The sequence below is a fragment of the Drosophila nasuta genome, chromosome 2R, assembly GCF_023558535.2.
Source record: "Drosophila nasuta strain 15112-1781.00 chromosome 2R, ASM2355853v1, whole genome shotgun sequence".
NCBI classification, from domain to species: Eukaryota; Metazoa; Arthropoda; class Insecta; order Diptera; family Drosophilidae; genus Drosophila; species Drosophila nasuta.
In genome coordinates this window covers 9,149,516-9,165,325 of record NC_083456.1, presented here as the reverse complement: position 1 = coordinate 9,165,325, position 15,810 = coordinate 9,149,516, and the positions used below count along the sequence as shown (strand labels likewise).

General features: G+C 38.6%; 2 protein-coding genes across 2 annotated transcripts; one reads left to right on the top strand and one right to left on the bottom strand.

Annotated features, from left to right (window-relative positions):
* The first annotated feature begins 13,005 nt into the window (after positions 1–13,005).
* Positions 13,006–15,001, top strand: LOC132784320 (sterol O-acyltransferase 1). Its single transcript, XM_060789854.1, has 2 exons — positions 13,006–13,794; positions 13,854–15,001. Exons 1-2 carry the CDS (start codon positions 13,107–13,109, stop codon positions 14,891–14,893), a joined length of 1,728 nt encoding a protein of 575 aa, XP_060645837.1. The 5' UTR covers positions 13,006–13,106; the 3' UTR covers positions 14,894–15,001.
* Positions 14,931–15,540, bottom strand: LOC132784325 (cyclin-dependent kinases regulatory subunit). Its single transcript, XM_060789861.1, has 2 exons — positions 15,426–15,540; positions 14,931–15,364 (listed from the first exon to the last, which is right to left on the bottom strand). Exons 1-2 carry the CDS (start codon positions 15,482–15,484, stop codon positions 15,136–15,138), a joined length of 288 nt encoding a protein of 95 aa, XP_060645844.1. The 5' UTR covers positions 15,485–15,540; the 3' UTR covers positions 14,931–15,135.
* Positions 15,541–15,810: the final 270 nt, after the last annotated feature.

Genomic DNA, 15,810 nt, shown 5'->3' with positions numbered 1-15,810 from the left:
GAATTCCTACTCAACTGGCAATAGTCATAGCTAAAAATCTCCGCATAGTGCAGAAGAGCTCAAAATGCAAAGAAACAAATGTGAAAAGTGCATGCACAAAAGCAAAAACACACAACAAAATGAACACAAAACACTCACGCGCACACACAAAAACGCACTCATACTCACTCAGAGCAAAAACGCACGCACAGCAGCCGCCAGCAGCCGAGTTGGATGTATTGTGACCGAGAGCGTGAGGGGATGCGCTCATTTCGCTCAATTACAACGGTAAAAACAATTCACTCAAAACGGGACTGTAATACACTCAACAACATTCGAGTGAAATATGCCCCAACCCCAAAAACAGCCTATGGCGACTGGTCGCTGCCTCCACAAGTCCTCGCTTTCGCTCTCTGTCTCTCTCTCTCGTTCGTCGCTTGCTCTCTTCGTCCTGGAGTTGAGTCTCTAATGTGCATCCTTTTTGGCCACGCGCTGTATTTGTTGCAGTTTAGACTCGCAGCTGCCGCAGTTGTCCGCTCATTTATTTTTTGCCAAATATTCCCTTCATTATTGATTATTGATTTTTGGTCTTATGCGTCTGTTGCTCTCTGGCTCCATCGCATACCTCTAGGCTCCATTCTTTGACCCCATGGTGCATTACCACTGCACCTTTGTTGAGTGGGATGTGGCGCCCACAAATATTTTGGGCATTGACGCCTTTGGGCTGTGTCGGCAGTTAAGCAACTTAAAGCTGGCGTTCATTATGAAGTTGTGTGTGAACTGCAATTGATGAAAGTAACACGAAGCATGCAACATGCGCTGCATAAACTGTTAGCTACAAAGTTCTAGATGCCTTAAAGACTTTTATAACTCTTGTGCTTTCGCTTTCAAATGTTTTGCTCTTTTATGTGGCAGAAATCACTTAATTTATATTGAGGTTGTGGTTTCTGAGTAAATACTCCGAATCGTGTTAAAGGCATTATTGTATTTAATTTAAAAAAATGTATAAAAAAATGCAAAAATTCTTGAAAAGTTTCTATTTGTAAGGTTAATATTTTATGCAACTTATAAATTATTAAATGGGTAGTATTGTAGTATTATATTTTATTTTAAACTTAGCGCATTTGATGAAACTAAAATTTTTATAATAAAAAAAACTAGTAATCAGTTATATAGAAATTTTCAGAATAGAAATCCATGGACTGAATAAATTCTACATTTTCTATAATTTTGTTAAAACTATGCTTTAAACACACATAGATTAAAATTATAGAAATCCGTCTATGAGGCACTCTAAAAGTTTTGGTAAAATATAATTACTTTGCAGACAAATCGTTGATAACTAAAATATATATATTACAACAACAATTTAAAATTCTATAATATTACGAATTTATATATAACAATTACATGTGATATTGGGAAAATGTGCATGTGGTTGTAGAGTATGATGACTTTTAATGTGCCGAAATATGAGTATAAACAAGATAAATAAGTTTGGCTGTCAAATGAAATTTGTTGGCAATATTTACAAAACAAACGATTGCCCAAAATTTAAACAAAACGCTGACAATATGCAAATAAGGACATTCTGCGTGCTCTACATATGCAAGGCAGATTATCTTTGCTTTGCTTTGCTTTGTGTGTGTGTGTGTGTGTGTGTGTGGGTGTGCAAAGAGACAGGTAGCCGAGGCAGGAGTATGAACATGCCGGGCAAAGTGCGCATCATTGACGTCGTCAACCGGATTAGCGGTGCAGACCGGACTTTGCAGCGGATTTGCGAGGCACTGAAGAAAAAGGCTTAAGGGACTAGCTACCTGACCGCGGACTTTGCCACGGACCGCGTTCATTAATCCTGCATCCGAAGATCCGCCACGGCTGCTGGGAAACTAGAGCAACAAAACAGAGCCTAGATTTAAAAGCGATTTAGATGTTGACCGGACGACGGCATAATCCAACATTATGCGAGGAGGATCAGGATCAACCTCTGTGATCCTGATCCAGTCTTGATCATGTGATTAACGCTGCTTAAGGCGGGCGCGGGTGTGTGTGGAGCCGCTGATCCTCGGAATGTGTTATGTAAAATTGTCGCAAATCCATAACAAATGTTTCTTAATCCGCTGCCTTTCCAATCCCTATCCTAACGTCTTGACGAACCAACCTTTCGCATCGCAAGTTTGCACATGTTTAGCGATGACACGCTTGACCTTTTAATTGATCATTGCCTTGATAACGATCGTCTAATTGCTGAGGGTTCTATATGCAAATGATATGCTGGCCTTTCAATAACCTTTGTCCAGCCGATGTCAACAGTTCCTTAAGCCCGGCACGCTTTCTTCTCCCAAAGGCAATGGTGGTGGTTAGATATTGCATTCTCGTATGCAAATGCGAATCTTGCGGTTGAAAGAATCTCAATTCAAATCCCTACTCCAAGATGAGACCTCATTAGTTTTGTTTGCCTTTAGCGCACTTTTACCCCCGAGCTGAGCTGACCTCACCTTGAGTTTTTAAGCTGATTTCATGCCATGGATGATTTGCCAGTTTCATTCCCTTTTCAACCATTTGTTTTTTGTCTGTGTGGTTTCTTTGGTCTTTGATCTTTGATCTTGAGTGCAAATTGGTTTCTTCGGCTACTGCACAACCTAATTGAGATCTGATGCTATTAGCTCTTAAAAAAACTGAATGCCTGAATAAGTTGTAGTTTGAAAATAAGGAGGACAAATTTTGTTCATTGAATTTGGTTTGAATGTTGGAATGTTAAACAACTAGGGAATTGTTTACTTTATATCATCATTGAATATTATTTCGAAATAATGTTTTTGCTGCATATAATTATTTGTATTCCTTATATTACCACTTAAAATTCCATGCATATATTAATGTTTAGGAATATTGTTTTCGTTTCACTTTAGTGTAAACACTAATAAATCAAATTCGCGCAAGGATACGCCCACTTGGCTAAGAAAGCAAGAGAGAGACAGGATTCGCAGAAACATTATGCTAAACAGCCAGCTACATCCGTAAATCCTTTTTTAACATGAAAAACCGAAGGATTAAAAAAGGAAACTAGAGCAGCAGACCAACGGACACACGAATACAAATACAAGAGAAACAGAAAAGATACAGAGTACAGCAAAGATACATGGGCATAGCGAAATATGTAGTTGCTCTAATTTTGATTGTTTGTCGTAATGGTTACGCAGTAAAAGTAGCTGAAAAGTAACAAAAGCGTGAAGGACAACGCACATAAAGGCAGGACAATTGCTCAGCTTGGTCGACCGGTGGATTGGTGTACTGTTTTATGAGATACTCTCTATATCTGGTTGCCCGTGTATTTGCATGGCTAACAGTCCAAAAGGCATCAGGTAATGAGGTTAAGCGTTGGCTTAACAATGAAAATCACTGGAAAATCACGAGAAAGTTCCTTAGCTAAACATGACGAAGACGCCTCCGACGATACAAATACAGCTACAGTCGCAGATACAGATAGAACTATATGAAGATACAGATACAGATACATCATGCATATCTTACCGTACTCATTAGACTGCTTGCTCTAGTTATGATTGTTCAAGGACTCGGACTCGGACTCGGACTCGGGTAAGGCGACAAACACGGAGAAATTACTTCCGCGTAAAGCAGTTTTTTAGAGCTGCGCAAAAACCATAAAACATTTAGTTTTTTATGGCCACGGTTGGCGGCGATAAGCAGCAGGTAGATTATTGGTTTATCGGTTTCTGCACTGTTGGCTGCCGTTTTTTGTTCCGCACTCTTAACCCTTTCATCCATTAAGAAAAAACTGCATACGATCGGTTCGTCCTGTTGCTTTCTCTTTTCCTGTGTGTGTATGTCCTTGTCGAGTTCCAGTGAAACTCGACTTTTTTGTTTCCAACTAATGTTGCACGCTTTGTCTTCTTTATGATCTTACGGTTGTGTTTTTTATGATGCCCATTGTTTCTCACATTACTTCTAATACATCCACTGCTATTTATTTCCTTAACCCTTTAAGCGAAAGTTTTTGCATTCCATGTACGAACGGGTTAAATTAAACTCTGTGCACTTTTTATTAGGGCTTTCGATCCTAAAAGGGTCTTCTCTTAATTCCGGGAATGGCGGATCTGTCTCTCTCTTTCTATCTCTTGGTTTTTGTTCGAGTAAGTTTTCTCGATTTATAAGCACTGGGAAAATGCGTAGAAAAAGGGTTAAACTGCAACGTGAAAGACTGATTTATGGTTAAGTGAGTGTATTTGAAAAATTGTTCAAATTACTGACAAGAATAAAACACTTAACATATTCGAATATAAACGACATCGATTTTTGTAAAACTTAAAAATTAGTAAAAGAATTCCATTTTTTTTTATAATACCAAAAATTTCAAATTATTTAGTACCAAATGAATGAAATCGAACAAAATAGTATCTAAAAAAATTGTTTTGGCAACTTAAAACCTTATTTTCTTTTAACTCTTATGGACTTATAAAATAACGTAACTTTTAAAAAATTCTCTGCTCAACAAAATTTATTAAGATATTGAAATTTTATTAATATTATATTACAAAATGTATATAATAACAATAATTTATACTTCAAAATTCTTAGGCATTATATTATCTTTAATATGTGTGTTAACCATATTTAAATTGAGCTTATTTTAAATGATACCAACAACTTATAAAATAGATGAGTCGATGGCCTTAGTTGCTAGCACTCCCTTTCTTTTAGTTATTATATTATTCTGTATAATAATTAACATGTAAATAAATAAATAATATAAAATAGACTAAGAACTGTAATATGGATATACTCTATATGCAGATATAATTATAGTTTTTGCATTTAATAATATTTATATTAAATTATTTTCTATTCAAGTATAAAACTTTCCAAAGTAGAACCGCTGGCTTAGTTTTCTTTAATGGTTTCGGGCGTTACTTTGCGAGTTAACAGATGATACAAATCATTTTCATATGACACCCCAACTCCTCGTCTGACCATCGAGTTACATTTGTAATGCGCCTGAAATTAACGCCACTAAGTCGCTGTCGAGGTTTCTGGCAATGGAAATGGAAATGCATTTCAACAATGGCAGATTCAATACTAAAATTCCGAATTCTGAATCGGAATCCAGAATCCAGAATTCATTGTATGATACCCCTAGGATGCGGCTGCATTAAATCCCAAGCTTAGGCAATTGGCAATTTGAAATGAGCGCCAAAAATGCCAAGCACGTTGCCCAACCCCGATTGTCAACTGGAAAACTCGGCCATCTAATCAGTCTGTCCGGCAGTAACACATTTTCACACTTTCCTGACCCCTGCGGTGCCGCCAACACACTCTACCCGAGGGTAGGAGAGGGAATCAACGGTCATTGGTTGAAAAGTAGAGCGTTGCCGGCGCCGAGAGCTGTGAGCTGTGAGCTGACCCCTTGTCAACGTTGTCCTGCATTGGGATCGGCAGAGGTTAAAATTAATGCGAAAATTGTGATTGTGTCACGGAAATTGCGTGAATACGAATTTCGGGGTCACGCATAAGACGCAGGCTCAAGAAGGCAGCAGTTCATAGGGGTGGCAAGGGTCAGGATCACATACATAGTTCAACATATCGGCAGCAGGGACTGCAATTTTCAAATTTATTGCTGCACAAACAGAGAGAAAAATGCTCAAAAATTGTAACGATTTCGATTCGCACACGAGACACAAGTAAAAAAGGATTTCCATTTCCATTGTTTTGCATGCTGAGAATTGGTTTCACAATTGAAATCGAAATGCGAATATGGACTGGACTTCAACTGGGTTGCAATGGACCATTCAAATCGCCGGCTGTGGCTGACCCCTCGCCCCGGCTTGACCTTTTTCCGTCTTGATGCCAGCACGCAAAATAGGTGACACATTTAAATAATTTTTCATTACCAATGCACAATGGTCATCAAGCGTTTTTGCAGTGCTTTCATTGCAAATGGCATTTAATTGTTGACCCCTGAATGAGCATTGTGTAGTTTTATGACCGAAAATGTAACGGATTTACTCAAAATCCAAAAACCTAATCAAAAATTGTAGCAGAAATTGCAGCTGTCCCATTAAATCGAGGGAAAAGTTTCCTATGCATATAGTGTCTCTTGCAGTCGGACGAGCTTTTATACACTTTTCCATTATAGCTTAACAGGGATTTCCCCACATGCTGATGATCAAAAAGATTACCTAAATAGCTAGCTCCCAGTTCCTGCTATAACAATATGTCGCTAATGGACAGTGTCGTCAGCCATTTTGTGTACTGCCGACTAAGCCGGAAAACGTAGCGCAAATGCGAATAAAAAATTCAACTGATTACGAAAAGTATATGAGCCTATTAGATGCAGAGACCGAGCCCCAAAAGTCTATGCGTATGCCGAAAGTTGAATTAGTTATGCCATCCAGGTTGATACCCCAACAGCACAAGACACAATGCTGCGACACAAAATGTAAGCAAAGAGAATGGGAGCAGAAGGCAGCATATTTTATTTTCTAATGTAGGCTGTGAAATGACAGATTTAAGATACTTACGACTTACGACAGCTACAGAGCCACAGTGGCTGAGGAATACTCTATGATTTAAATGAACAATTTCCTAATATGAAAGGTCTTAAATCTGAGTCAAAGTGGTCGAGGTTTCTCTAAAATATAACACAGTTAAGTTAACTTGAGTTAAAAAAGTCAACAATTTTTATAAATTTCACTTTTTCTTTAATACATCAAGTATGCAATTGTATTCTTGCTTTTACTATTTGAGACATTTTTTTAAGTTTAAGATAAACAACAACTTTCAAAGTTTCATTAATGTAATAATTATTTTACAAGATTAAAAGTATAACAAAAACCAGAAACTCTCATTGAATATATAAAGGTTGTGAACTCGTTAATAATATTCAATAACAGTCTAGTCATTTTTAAATAAAAGTACGGTAATTCCTCTTAAAATTCCTGATTTGCAGTTCAACATTCATAGTCCACTATGCTCTAGCTTCGAACTTGCCACTTGCCACTTTCTCATCCATCTTTAGTTCAGTCGCCAGTCGACTGTCACCCGCTGCTTTTGGATACATAGGGATGCAGGAGTCGGTCGGATCTCACCGTTCACTATGAGTATAAACACCAGTGTCATTTATTTTCGTATTATCATAATGAGTACTCGTATATTTTTATGTGTATTTCTTGCTTTTTGCACCAAGCCATTCTCCTGCCACGCCCCATTGCTGTATGTGTCATGAATGTGAACGTGTGTGTGTGTGTGTGTGTGTGTGTGTGTGGGTGGGTATGTGTGCGTATGTAGTGTGTAAAAAAGAAGAAAGACGAAAGTAAGTAAAACACCAAACAAAAACAGCATTCGCATTCACATTCACATTCGCATTCGTTTGTTGTTAAATTATCACCCAAGACAGAAGCCACCCTCTCAGTCCAGGACTCTGGCTATTTATGCGTCCGGCGCAACTCCTTGCCCACCACTACAAATACTGCGAAATACTCACCCACACACACCCACACCTTGGACACACACAAACATACGCATTGGATTTGTTGGCAGCACATTTGTTTTTTTCCAATAGTCTGTTATGGTTCGCATTCTGGGAACGGGGAGTGAGGTGAAGTAAGAATTGCTTTTTGTCTGCTTTGGGGTTTACGAGTGGGAGAATTTCGTATACTAAAGCCGGATTCATTAAACACATTAATAACGTTATGGCCTATATAGAATTTTATGTGAACTTGTCTCAGATTACTTTAAATTCTTGTTGCTGATCTTTGTTGTACTCTGTACTCTTTCTTTCTTTCTTTGTCATGGCTTATCTAAACTCAAAGCGTTGACTCGAAAGCAATTCAGCAAATATTTACTCAGAGATTTATTAAAAAATATTTGAGTTTCCCTAATTTCCAGCTGATAAAAATAACGATTTTTGTTTGCAACCTTTGCGGTCATTGTACTTACTTAAATAGTGGCGAAATGAACGACAAACACTGATGATTTCTTAAGGGTAAATAGAAAATATTTTTATTATATTAATATTTCTATTTATTTGCTTATATTTATATTTTAATTTTTTTATTAGTCATTGTTGATTGAATTCGTTGATAATATTCGTAAAAACATCATGGATTGTGTTTTTACGTATCAAGTTTAGATTAAAAATTTTTATTTCAATAAACAAATCTTTATGTACAGTTGAATACTTAAATAAATCACCTCTTTTTTAAATTTTTATTAATTAATTGTTCTTGTAACCAATCTCATATAAAATTTAATATACAACATTAGAATTTCTTTTAATATAATAAAAGTGAAATTCGCATGATATATTTAGATGTTATTTTTCATGAAATATGTATATATTAGAGAAAAACAGTAATAAAACCGTATTTGAAATTTTCATTTTCTATAAGTTAAAAAAGTTTTATTAGCTTTGAATGACAATGTTATTTCATTATTTTAGTACTTGTGGGACATTATTATTATTAGCTTATCTTCCTCCAGAACCATTCGTAATCAAAAATTAAAGAAAACCTAAAGTTTAAATTTACTTTTTAAGAGTTACATTACAGTTTGATTAATTTTTAGACAGCCAGCAATAGTATATTGAAATACGTTCTTTAAAGAATATAGAATTTTTTGTGTTAGTTCAATAATAATGTAATTCACATTAATTTTAATCGATTTTATAAGATTTCTTCTTTTATACATAAACTTATTCATATTCAAAGAGATGACATATACATTACATTCTCTCTATTTTGAAATAACTTAATTTTCAATGGCTTTCATTGCAGCAAATAATGTAGTGATTTTTCAGCTCTTTATGTATAAATGCTTTAGTGTGCATGGGATGAGTGTTATGGAGGCTCATCAAAACCCATCAACCATTCCATGCTCTCACATTTACTAACAGCAGCCAATAACATTTTATGGCGTACGCCATTTCTATCTGCCACACACTCAAATACTCAAACATACTCACAGAAAAACACAAAAACGCACACACACACACACACTCATACAGAGTGCGGCGATCAACGAGTGCAAAAAAAGAGAAAATCCAACAGAAAAACTAATTCCACATAATGGCCAATCTACATAAAAAAATCGCTCGACATGAAAACCGAAAATCGATGAGCGGAACGGGAGAGGAGGAGATGAGGAAAAACAACAACAACAAACAACTGACTCACAATATTGCCACCCCGCATAAATTTGCAAATAATGAAAATGGTAAAAAAAAATCAACACACAAACAAAACTCACACCAATGCATATACATACATATATGCGCTCACACACACAGACACATTCATGCTGTTCTCGCTAAGGGGCGACTGGCGAATAAAGTTCCAAATCATGAAGCATACAAAATGAAAATCCACCCTCAAAAAAAGTTGCCACATTTTTTTCTTTTTTTCTTTTTGCAGCCAAAAAAAGAACGCAAAAAGTCTCTCTGTGTGTGTGTGTGCAAGTGAATGTGCATGTGTATTAGTGTTCGTGCGGGTGGTTGGTTGTTTCGCTTTCGCTTTGTTTGCAAAACAATCAAAAGCGAACGAGTCGTCGTCTTCGCCACTCACTCTCTGCTCCTCGCTCCACTTCGCAGAGTCGTCGTCGTCGTCGTCTTCGTCACCGCCTCTGCTTTGCTTATAAGCTTCTGCTTTGTCTTCAACTCCTGCTCAGTGGAGCGTGGTCCATGGAGCACATGGCCTGCGCCTGCCGCGACATATCCCGTTCTTGATGTCACTGGTGACATTAAATGTTACTAAGAGTTTTGTTTTTTATACCCTGTACGCTGACTAAAACGTTCGCTTGAGCCTATTTAATTCGCTAGCATAATCACAAATCTTTGCACTTTGTTCTTCTTTAATTTTCATTCATAATAACTGTCTAAAGGGTATCACATAGCTGAGTACTCGCACTTACATATCTCTTGACTGCTTTTTGCTGTTATTTCGTTTGTTTTCTTCACATGGCAAACCAATTTCAAGCATATTTTTATGAGCCCACTGTGCAGCACTGCGACGCTGTTGTCGACGGCGAGACATTCTTGGATCTCAACTAGGGTTCGAGTTCGAGGATAACGGGGGCGAGTTAGATGCTGGGGGCGAAGGTTTGGTTGGCAGGCGCAGCAGCTTTATTTTATTTTTCAAACGTGCGCTGGGACACGCCCTTTACGCCCCCCAGTCAGCGCCGCTGAGTTGGCCATGTGTTAGACGCTAATAACGTTTGCCAAAATGGAACACAGCGAATCCTGGTGGCCCCTTTGCAAAACACTGCTTAGAACGTGCCAACTGTGAATCCATACGCTGAGAGAAATTGCAATTAGCGAGACTTTATGATATAAATTTAGACAATAAAACTAAATGAAACTTTAAACTACATTAAAATTTCTGTCAAAATGAACTCCAAATGCACTTTTTCTTAGCATACTTTTGTGGCAAATAATATTAAAAATTTTATGGTATACAACATTTTTTTGAAATCTTTATCATTAAAACAGTAAGTAGCTTTATGAATAGCGAAATTACTTTTCGAATCAACAACATTTAATGAGTGTCGAGAGTTATTCAAAATTTCCCTCAAAATGGTCTCCAAATATAATTTGTGTTACATATTTTTAGGAGCGCAACATATTTGTTATTACAGTCATCTTTGAAAATTTCTAACTCATTTTAAACGCTGTGTTTAAAGCAGAAAACTTTAGTTTTAAGCCTAATAAATTTATTCTCTAACGCATTACATTTTGCTAACAGTGCACAGACTTGTAATGGACGCACATTATTTGTGGCTTATGTACATTTCGCTAGCTTTGCGACTGCTTTTTATGTGCCTTTTTAGCAAATTACAAAACTGCGCCATTTTTTCTCTTCTCCTTTCCGCAACACAGCACAACGCTGTGCGCCTATAAAACAACAAAAGCTCACCATGAAAGTGGCACATACACTTGTACACACATACAACCTTACTCATACACATGCAGACAGCTATGGGACAATTTTCTATGTTGCCGCCTGAAAATATGCAACACTTTTTATATGTTTCTGCTTCACAAAGTTTTGCGTCATAAAATTTTTTCTGCTGCGGCTGTCACTTTTGCTCCCAAGTTGCTGTTGCTGTTGTTGTTGTTGGTGTTACTGTTGCTGTTGCTGTTCTTGTTGTTGGTCTGTGGTCAGGCATTTATACTTTCCTCACAATGTGTGTGTGTGCATGCTTTTTATGACCCAATATGGCCGCCAAGCGCGGCGTACGTGTTTGTTCCTGCTTTTGTCGTTGTGTTTGTGTGTGGGTTTATGAATTATATAGATTTTTATGCGGTCGCATATTATTTTTGTTGCTATTTTTTTCTCCCGTTTCTCTTTTAGTTTTTGTTTTTGCTGTTCGTTGTCCTGCTTTCACTGTCTTTCTTTTTTGGGGGCAATAAAAATGCCTTTTTATATGTAGTGATATCTGGCAGATCTCCCTGCATAATGTTAGCTCGTTTTTGCTGCTCTTTATGAATATTTCGCTGGGCCTGAGTTTGACTTTTATGTTTTGCTGTAGTTGAGCTGGCGGCATTCATTATTCCCATATTCATATAGAACGTACATACATATGTACATACATATATACAATACATATGTATATGCTCTTTATTTTGGGCTCTCTTTTGAGCGCTGCTTTTGTCATTTTTGCATTAATTTCATATTTTGTGTGCTCTGCTACCGCTGGCTGTTTATTCCGCATAAATAATAAATATTTTTGGTTATTGCGTCTGCACAGCATTAATAATATTTTCCACACAACCACATACAAAACGCTCTCGCACACGCATACACACTCACACGCACGCATAACATAGACAAATACACACTCACATTAACATGCATCCTGCGAGGACGTTTTAGCCATGAGCTTTAATTTTAGCTCATTTTTCGTTATCAAAACATTTGGTTTATGTGTGCGTATTTGTTTTTTTTTTTTATATGTGTGCATACATAAATATTTGCAATTAAATATGGCACACATACTCGCACACACACAAATAAACAGAACGATAAGTCCTGCAACATTTTGGCTCAAATTCTGTGCGGCACAAAATATCAATTTTTGGTAATTTATTTTTTTTACGAAACTTTCGAATTATCGACATTTTAGTGGTCGTTGGAAAATTGGAGTTACCGCAAATTAGCTATCCAGAAAAAATATTTTTTTTGTTTGGATCTGCAGAATTCTTGAATAAAAACACGAATTCCATTTTACGTAAATTCCACAAAAAATATGTGTAATATATTTTAAAAAGAAATGCATTTGCGATTATAGCATTTTAACGATGAAAGCGCTATAACGTATTACGCATTAATTATAGTCTACGCGGGTTTATGAATCGCTGAGGAAATCACCCACTTATCTATTGACATACTGTAGTGTGGTTGTGAAACTTTCCCTTCCCACTTGCAGAAAGTAGTACTACGTAGTAACCTTGTGTTCACTGAGAAAATGTTCCCGCCAAATGACACATACCTACTCATACACATAAGTAAGTATAACATTGTACTTGTTCACATGCATATTTATGTATGCATGTATGTAATGCTGAGAAGGCGAGTGCAAGTGTACCCGCTTACATCGGGGCCAATGAACAACAATAAATGCTTATCAGTACCATAGGCATAGGAACATGTGCGAGTCGCATTGATTAAGACTCAAGTGCCGTTGACAGCTAATCGGATCCGATTAAGGCGCGAGCAGGCAGTATAATTTGTTCTACAATTGTAATGTACTTAAAGCTAAACTATTTCGCCAGCAACAACAACAACTGAGGCAACGACGACGCACTTTGCACGACGACGACACCAAGAGAGCCAGAGAGCCAAGAGAGCACGCGTTGAAGAGAGCGCTTTTTGGCAAAGGACAGAGGCGTAGTTGACAAGCAATGCGCTAAGCAGTATTGTTGTGTCCCCTACATCTGCGCCTCTGACCCCGAGAGCCGTTATCATCTCGTGCAGTCGCCTACAGAGGCAACAACAGACAGCAGCAAAGTGCACTGCTTACATTGTTGATTTGCACGTCGGTCGAGCAGCTGGTCAAGCACAATTAGAAATTAATAGTCGCTATATAAAGATAAAGTGTCGTATAAAGTCGCGGCCATGGCGAAGGAAGAGTCAAGCGCAAGGCGAGAATCCTGCACCGAGCAATTGCAATTTGTGCGTGACAAACTGCAAATATTTCAATCAAAAATGTTGGCTGAATTTGATCAGCGCATCTCGTGCATGATTGAGGATGTGCTGCAGGACATGCGACAGCAGGAGTTGCGGGCCCACGAATTTCGTCACTTTGACAAGCACAAGGAGAGAGGTAACAATGCGACATCCACTTGGCACAATCGCAAACCCCAAGTCACAACAAACCCTGACGTCACTGATAATCAAAATTGGCCAGCGGATGTCCAAAATGAGAAAACGACGCCAGCGCAGCAGCAACCAAAACAACAGCCCCAACAACAACAAAGTGAGCAACCAAAACAAAGACGACGTCAATTACCGGATAAAGTGTTTGTGGCGCGCGAATCATTTTTAACGGCGCTGCTACAGGTGGAACACATGCGCACCATCTATCACATCTTCTACATTATTCTGGTCATGTTTCTGCTGAACGTTGTGTTCTATGACTACTTTGTCGAGGGTCGCATCAACTTGGGCCTGGGCACTTTTCGTGGTGGCCTTAAGCGTCTGCATTGGGTGATGGGTGTCTGGCTGCTGGAGCATGTCTTTGTCCTGGCGCTCTACTTTGCATTCCAAGGCTGGGCGCTAGTGCGTGCTAAGCTGCAAGCACACGGTAAACATTTTAAAGAATCACCTTTATCCATTACTAATCTTTGCTCTTTCCTTGAACAGCTTCACTGCAACGCTTCTGGTCCCATAGCTGCCTCATCATGTACATCAGCGCCCAGCTGGTCTTTGGCTATGTCTCCACATCGCTCTGCTTGAAGTTTCGGCTGCCCTTTGTCAGCGCCTGCGTCTTACTCCTCGAGAGCACGCGTCTGCTAATGAAGATGCACGCTTTCGTACGCTTCAATGCCGAACGCGTACTGCGGGGCAAGCAAAAGTTGGATGACGAAAGCGACATAGCGCAGACAGCGGGAAGTGGTCGCCCCTATGTTCCGCCTCTGCATTGCTATGTCTACTTCCTGTTCGCACCCACGCTTATCTATCGCGATAGTTATCCACGCACTGCTCACATACGCTGGAAGTTTGCGGTGAGCCGTCTCCTCGAGATTGTGGCTGTGGCCTTTCTCTATGCCTTCATCCATGAGCGGCATATTCACGAGCATTTCGGACAGTTTGGCAAGGAAACACTGGGTGCGTCCCAATTGATTGTCAAACTTTTTGGCATGATGCTGCCTAGTGCCGTAATCTTCCTCTGTGGCTTCTATATGATACTGCATTCGTGGCTAAACTTTACGTCCGAACTGTTGCGCTTCGGCGATCGCATGTTCTACAAGGATTGGTGGACTTCGCACACATACGACGGCTACTATCGCAACTGGAATGTGGTTGTGCACGATTGGCTCTACGAATATGTTTACCGCGATGTTTATACCCACATCTTTAAGGGCTCCAAGGTTGCTGCCTCGCTGCTGGTGTTCATGATCTCGGCGTTGGTCCACGAACAAGTTTTGGGATTTGCTCTGCAAGTCTTCTTCCCCGTTATGTTTGTGTTCTTCGGCGTTGTGGGCGTGGCGCTGGTGTTTCTTATGCGCAGTGCACCAAAAACACTGGGTAATATATTCCTGTGGTTCTCGCTCATATTGGGCAACGGCATGTTGATCTCACTGTACGCCATGGAGTATTATGCGAAAAAGAACTGTGACCATCTGCGCTACGAGAGTTGGTCAGATCATCTAACGCCAGCGATATGGCGTTGTTACCATTAGCCAATTTGGCTGAGCCAACGAATTTGTTAGTCTATGCTTTTAATCTGTACACTTTGGCGTACATATGTTTTACATTTATTTTAAGGTAATAAAACATTATGAGAACTATTTTAAATGCAAGTGCTAAGGGCTACCAATATATCATCATATATGTTAGTGTAAATCTATTTTACATCAAGGTAACTGATGGCTAAATCTCAATCTTATCAAATACTGTCTATAACGAACTGTTTTTGTTTGAACTAAGCGCATACGTTAACATTGTTTGTAGTGCTGGTCGTTTGCAACGTTGGTGTTTCCTCCTCATCCTGACGCTTGCGGCGAAATAGGATAACGTGTGGCTCTGGGGCATGCATCATGTAGTGCACCCAACCAGGACTTTGCTGGACACCCAAATTGCGCCATTCGGTCTCCGTCATCAGGTGGGACTTGGGTACGTGTTTGGCCAAATCGGGCGGTAGGATAACATGCCTTCAAATGTAAAATACAGAATTAATCAATTGCCCATCGTGCAACAGATGATTAACTTTACCTGTACTCAAATTTGTCATCGAAATACTTCTCAGAATATTGAATTTGATCGGCGGGCATGTTTCTTTTCTATTTATTTTGTTTTTTCGCGAATTATCGATAGTGGTGAGGCGGTTGACCGATAATTCCAGTGTTGAAAAATACAAAGGCAAGCGAAACTGCTCCTCACGCTGTCCTCTAATAACATGAAGTACAAACGCGGTAATGTATTCGATCGCAAAAGCGTCAGACTAATAGCTGAAAACAAATAATAAATATAATTGAAAATATTACGTAAAATATTAATAAAGGTTAAGTTAATTTAAATGCATAATTCAAATGGTGATTTGGACAAGAAAAAATATTATCGAAATACTCCAAAAATACTCCATACAGAATATCGACAA

Bases quoted from the DNA above. Each gene is read 5' to 3' on its own strand.
- LOC132784320 (XM_060789854.1), top strand. From the start codon at position 13,107: ATGGCGAAGGAAGAGTCAAGCGCAAGGCGAGAATCCTGCACCGAGCAA. The intron at 13,795-13,853 runs GTAAACATTTTA...TTCCTTGAACAG, and splicing joins TGCTAAGCTGCAAGCACACG to CTTCACTGCAACGCTTCTGG.
- LOC132784325 (XM_060789861.1), bottom strand. From the start codon at position 15,484: ATGCCCGCCGATCAAATTCAATATTCTGAGAAGTATTTCGATGACAAA. The intron at 15,365-15,425 runs GTAAAGTTAATC...TTACATTTGAAG, and splicing joins GATGACAAATTTGAGTACAG to GCATGTTATCCTACCGCCCG.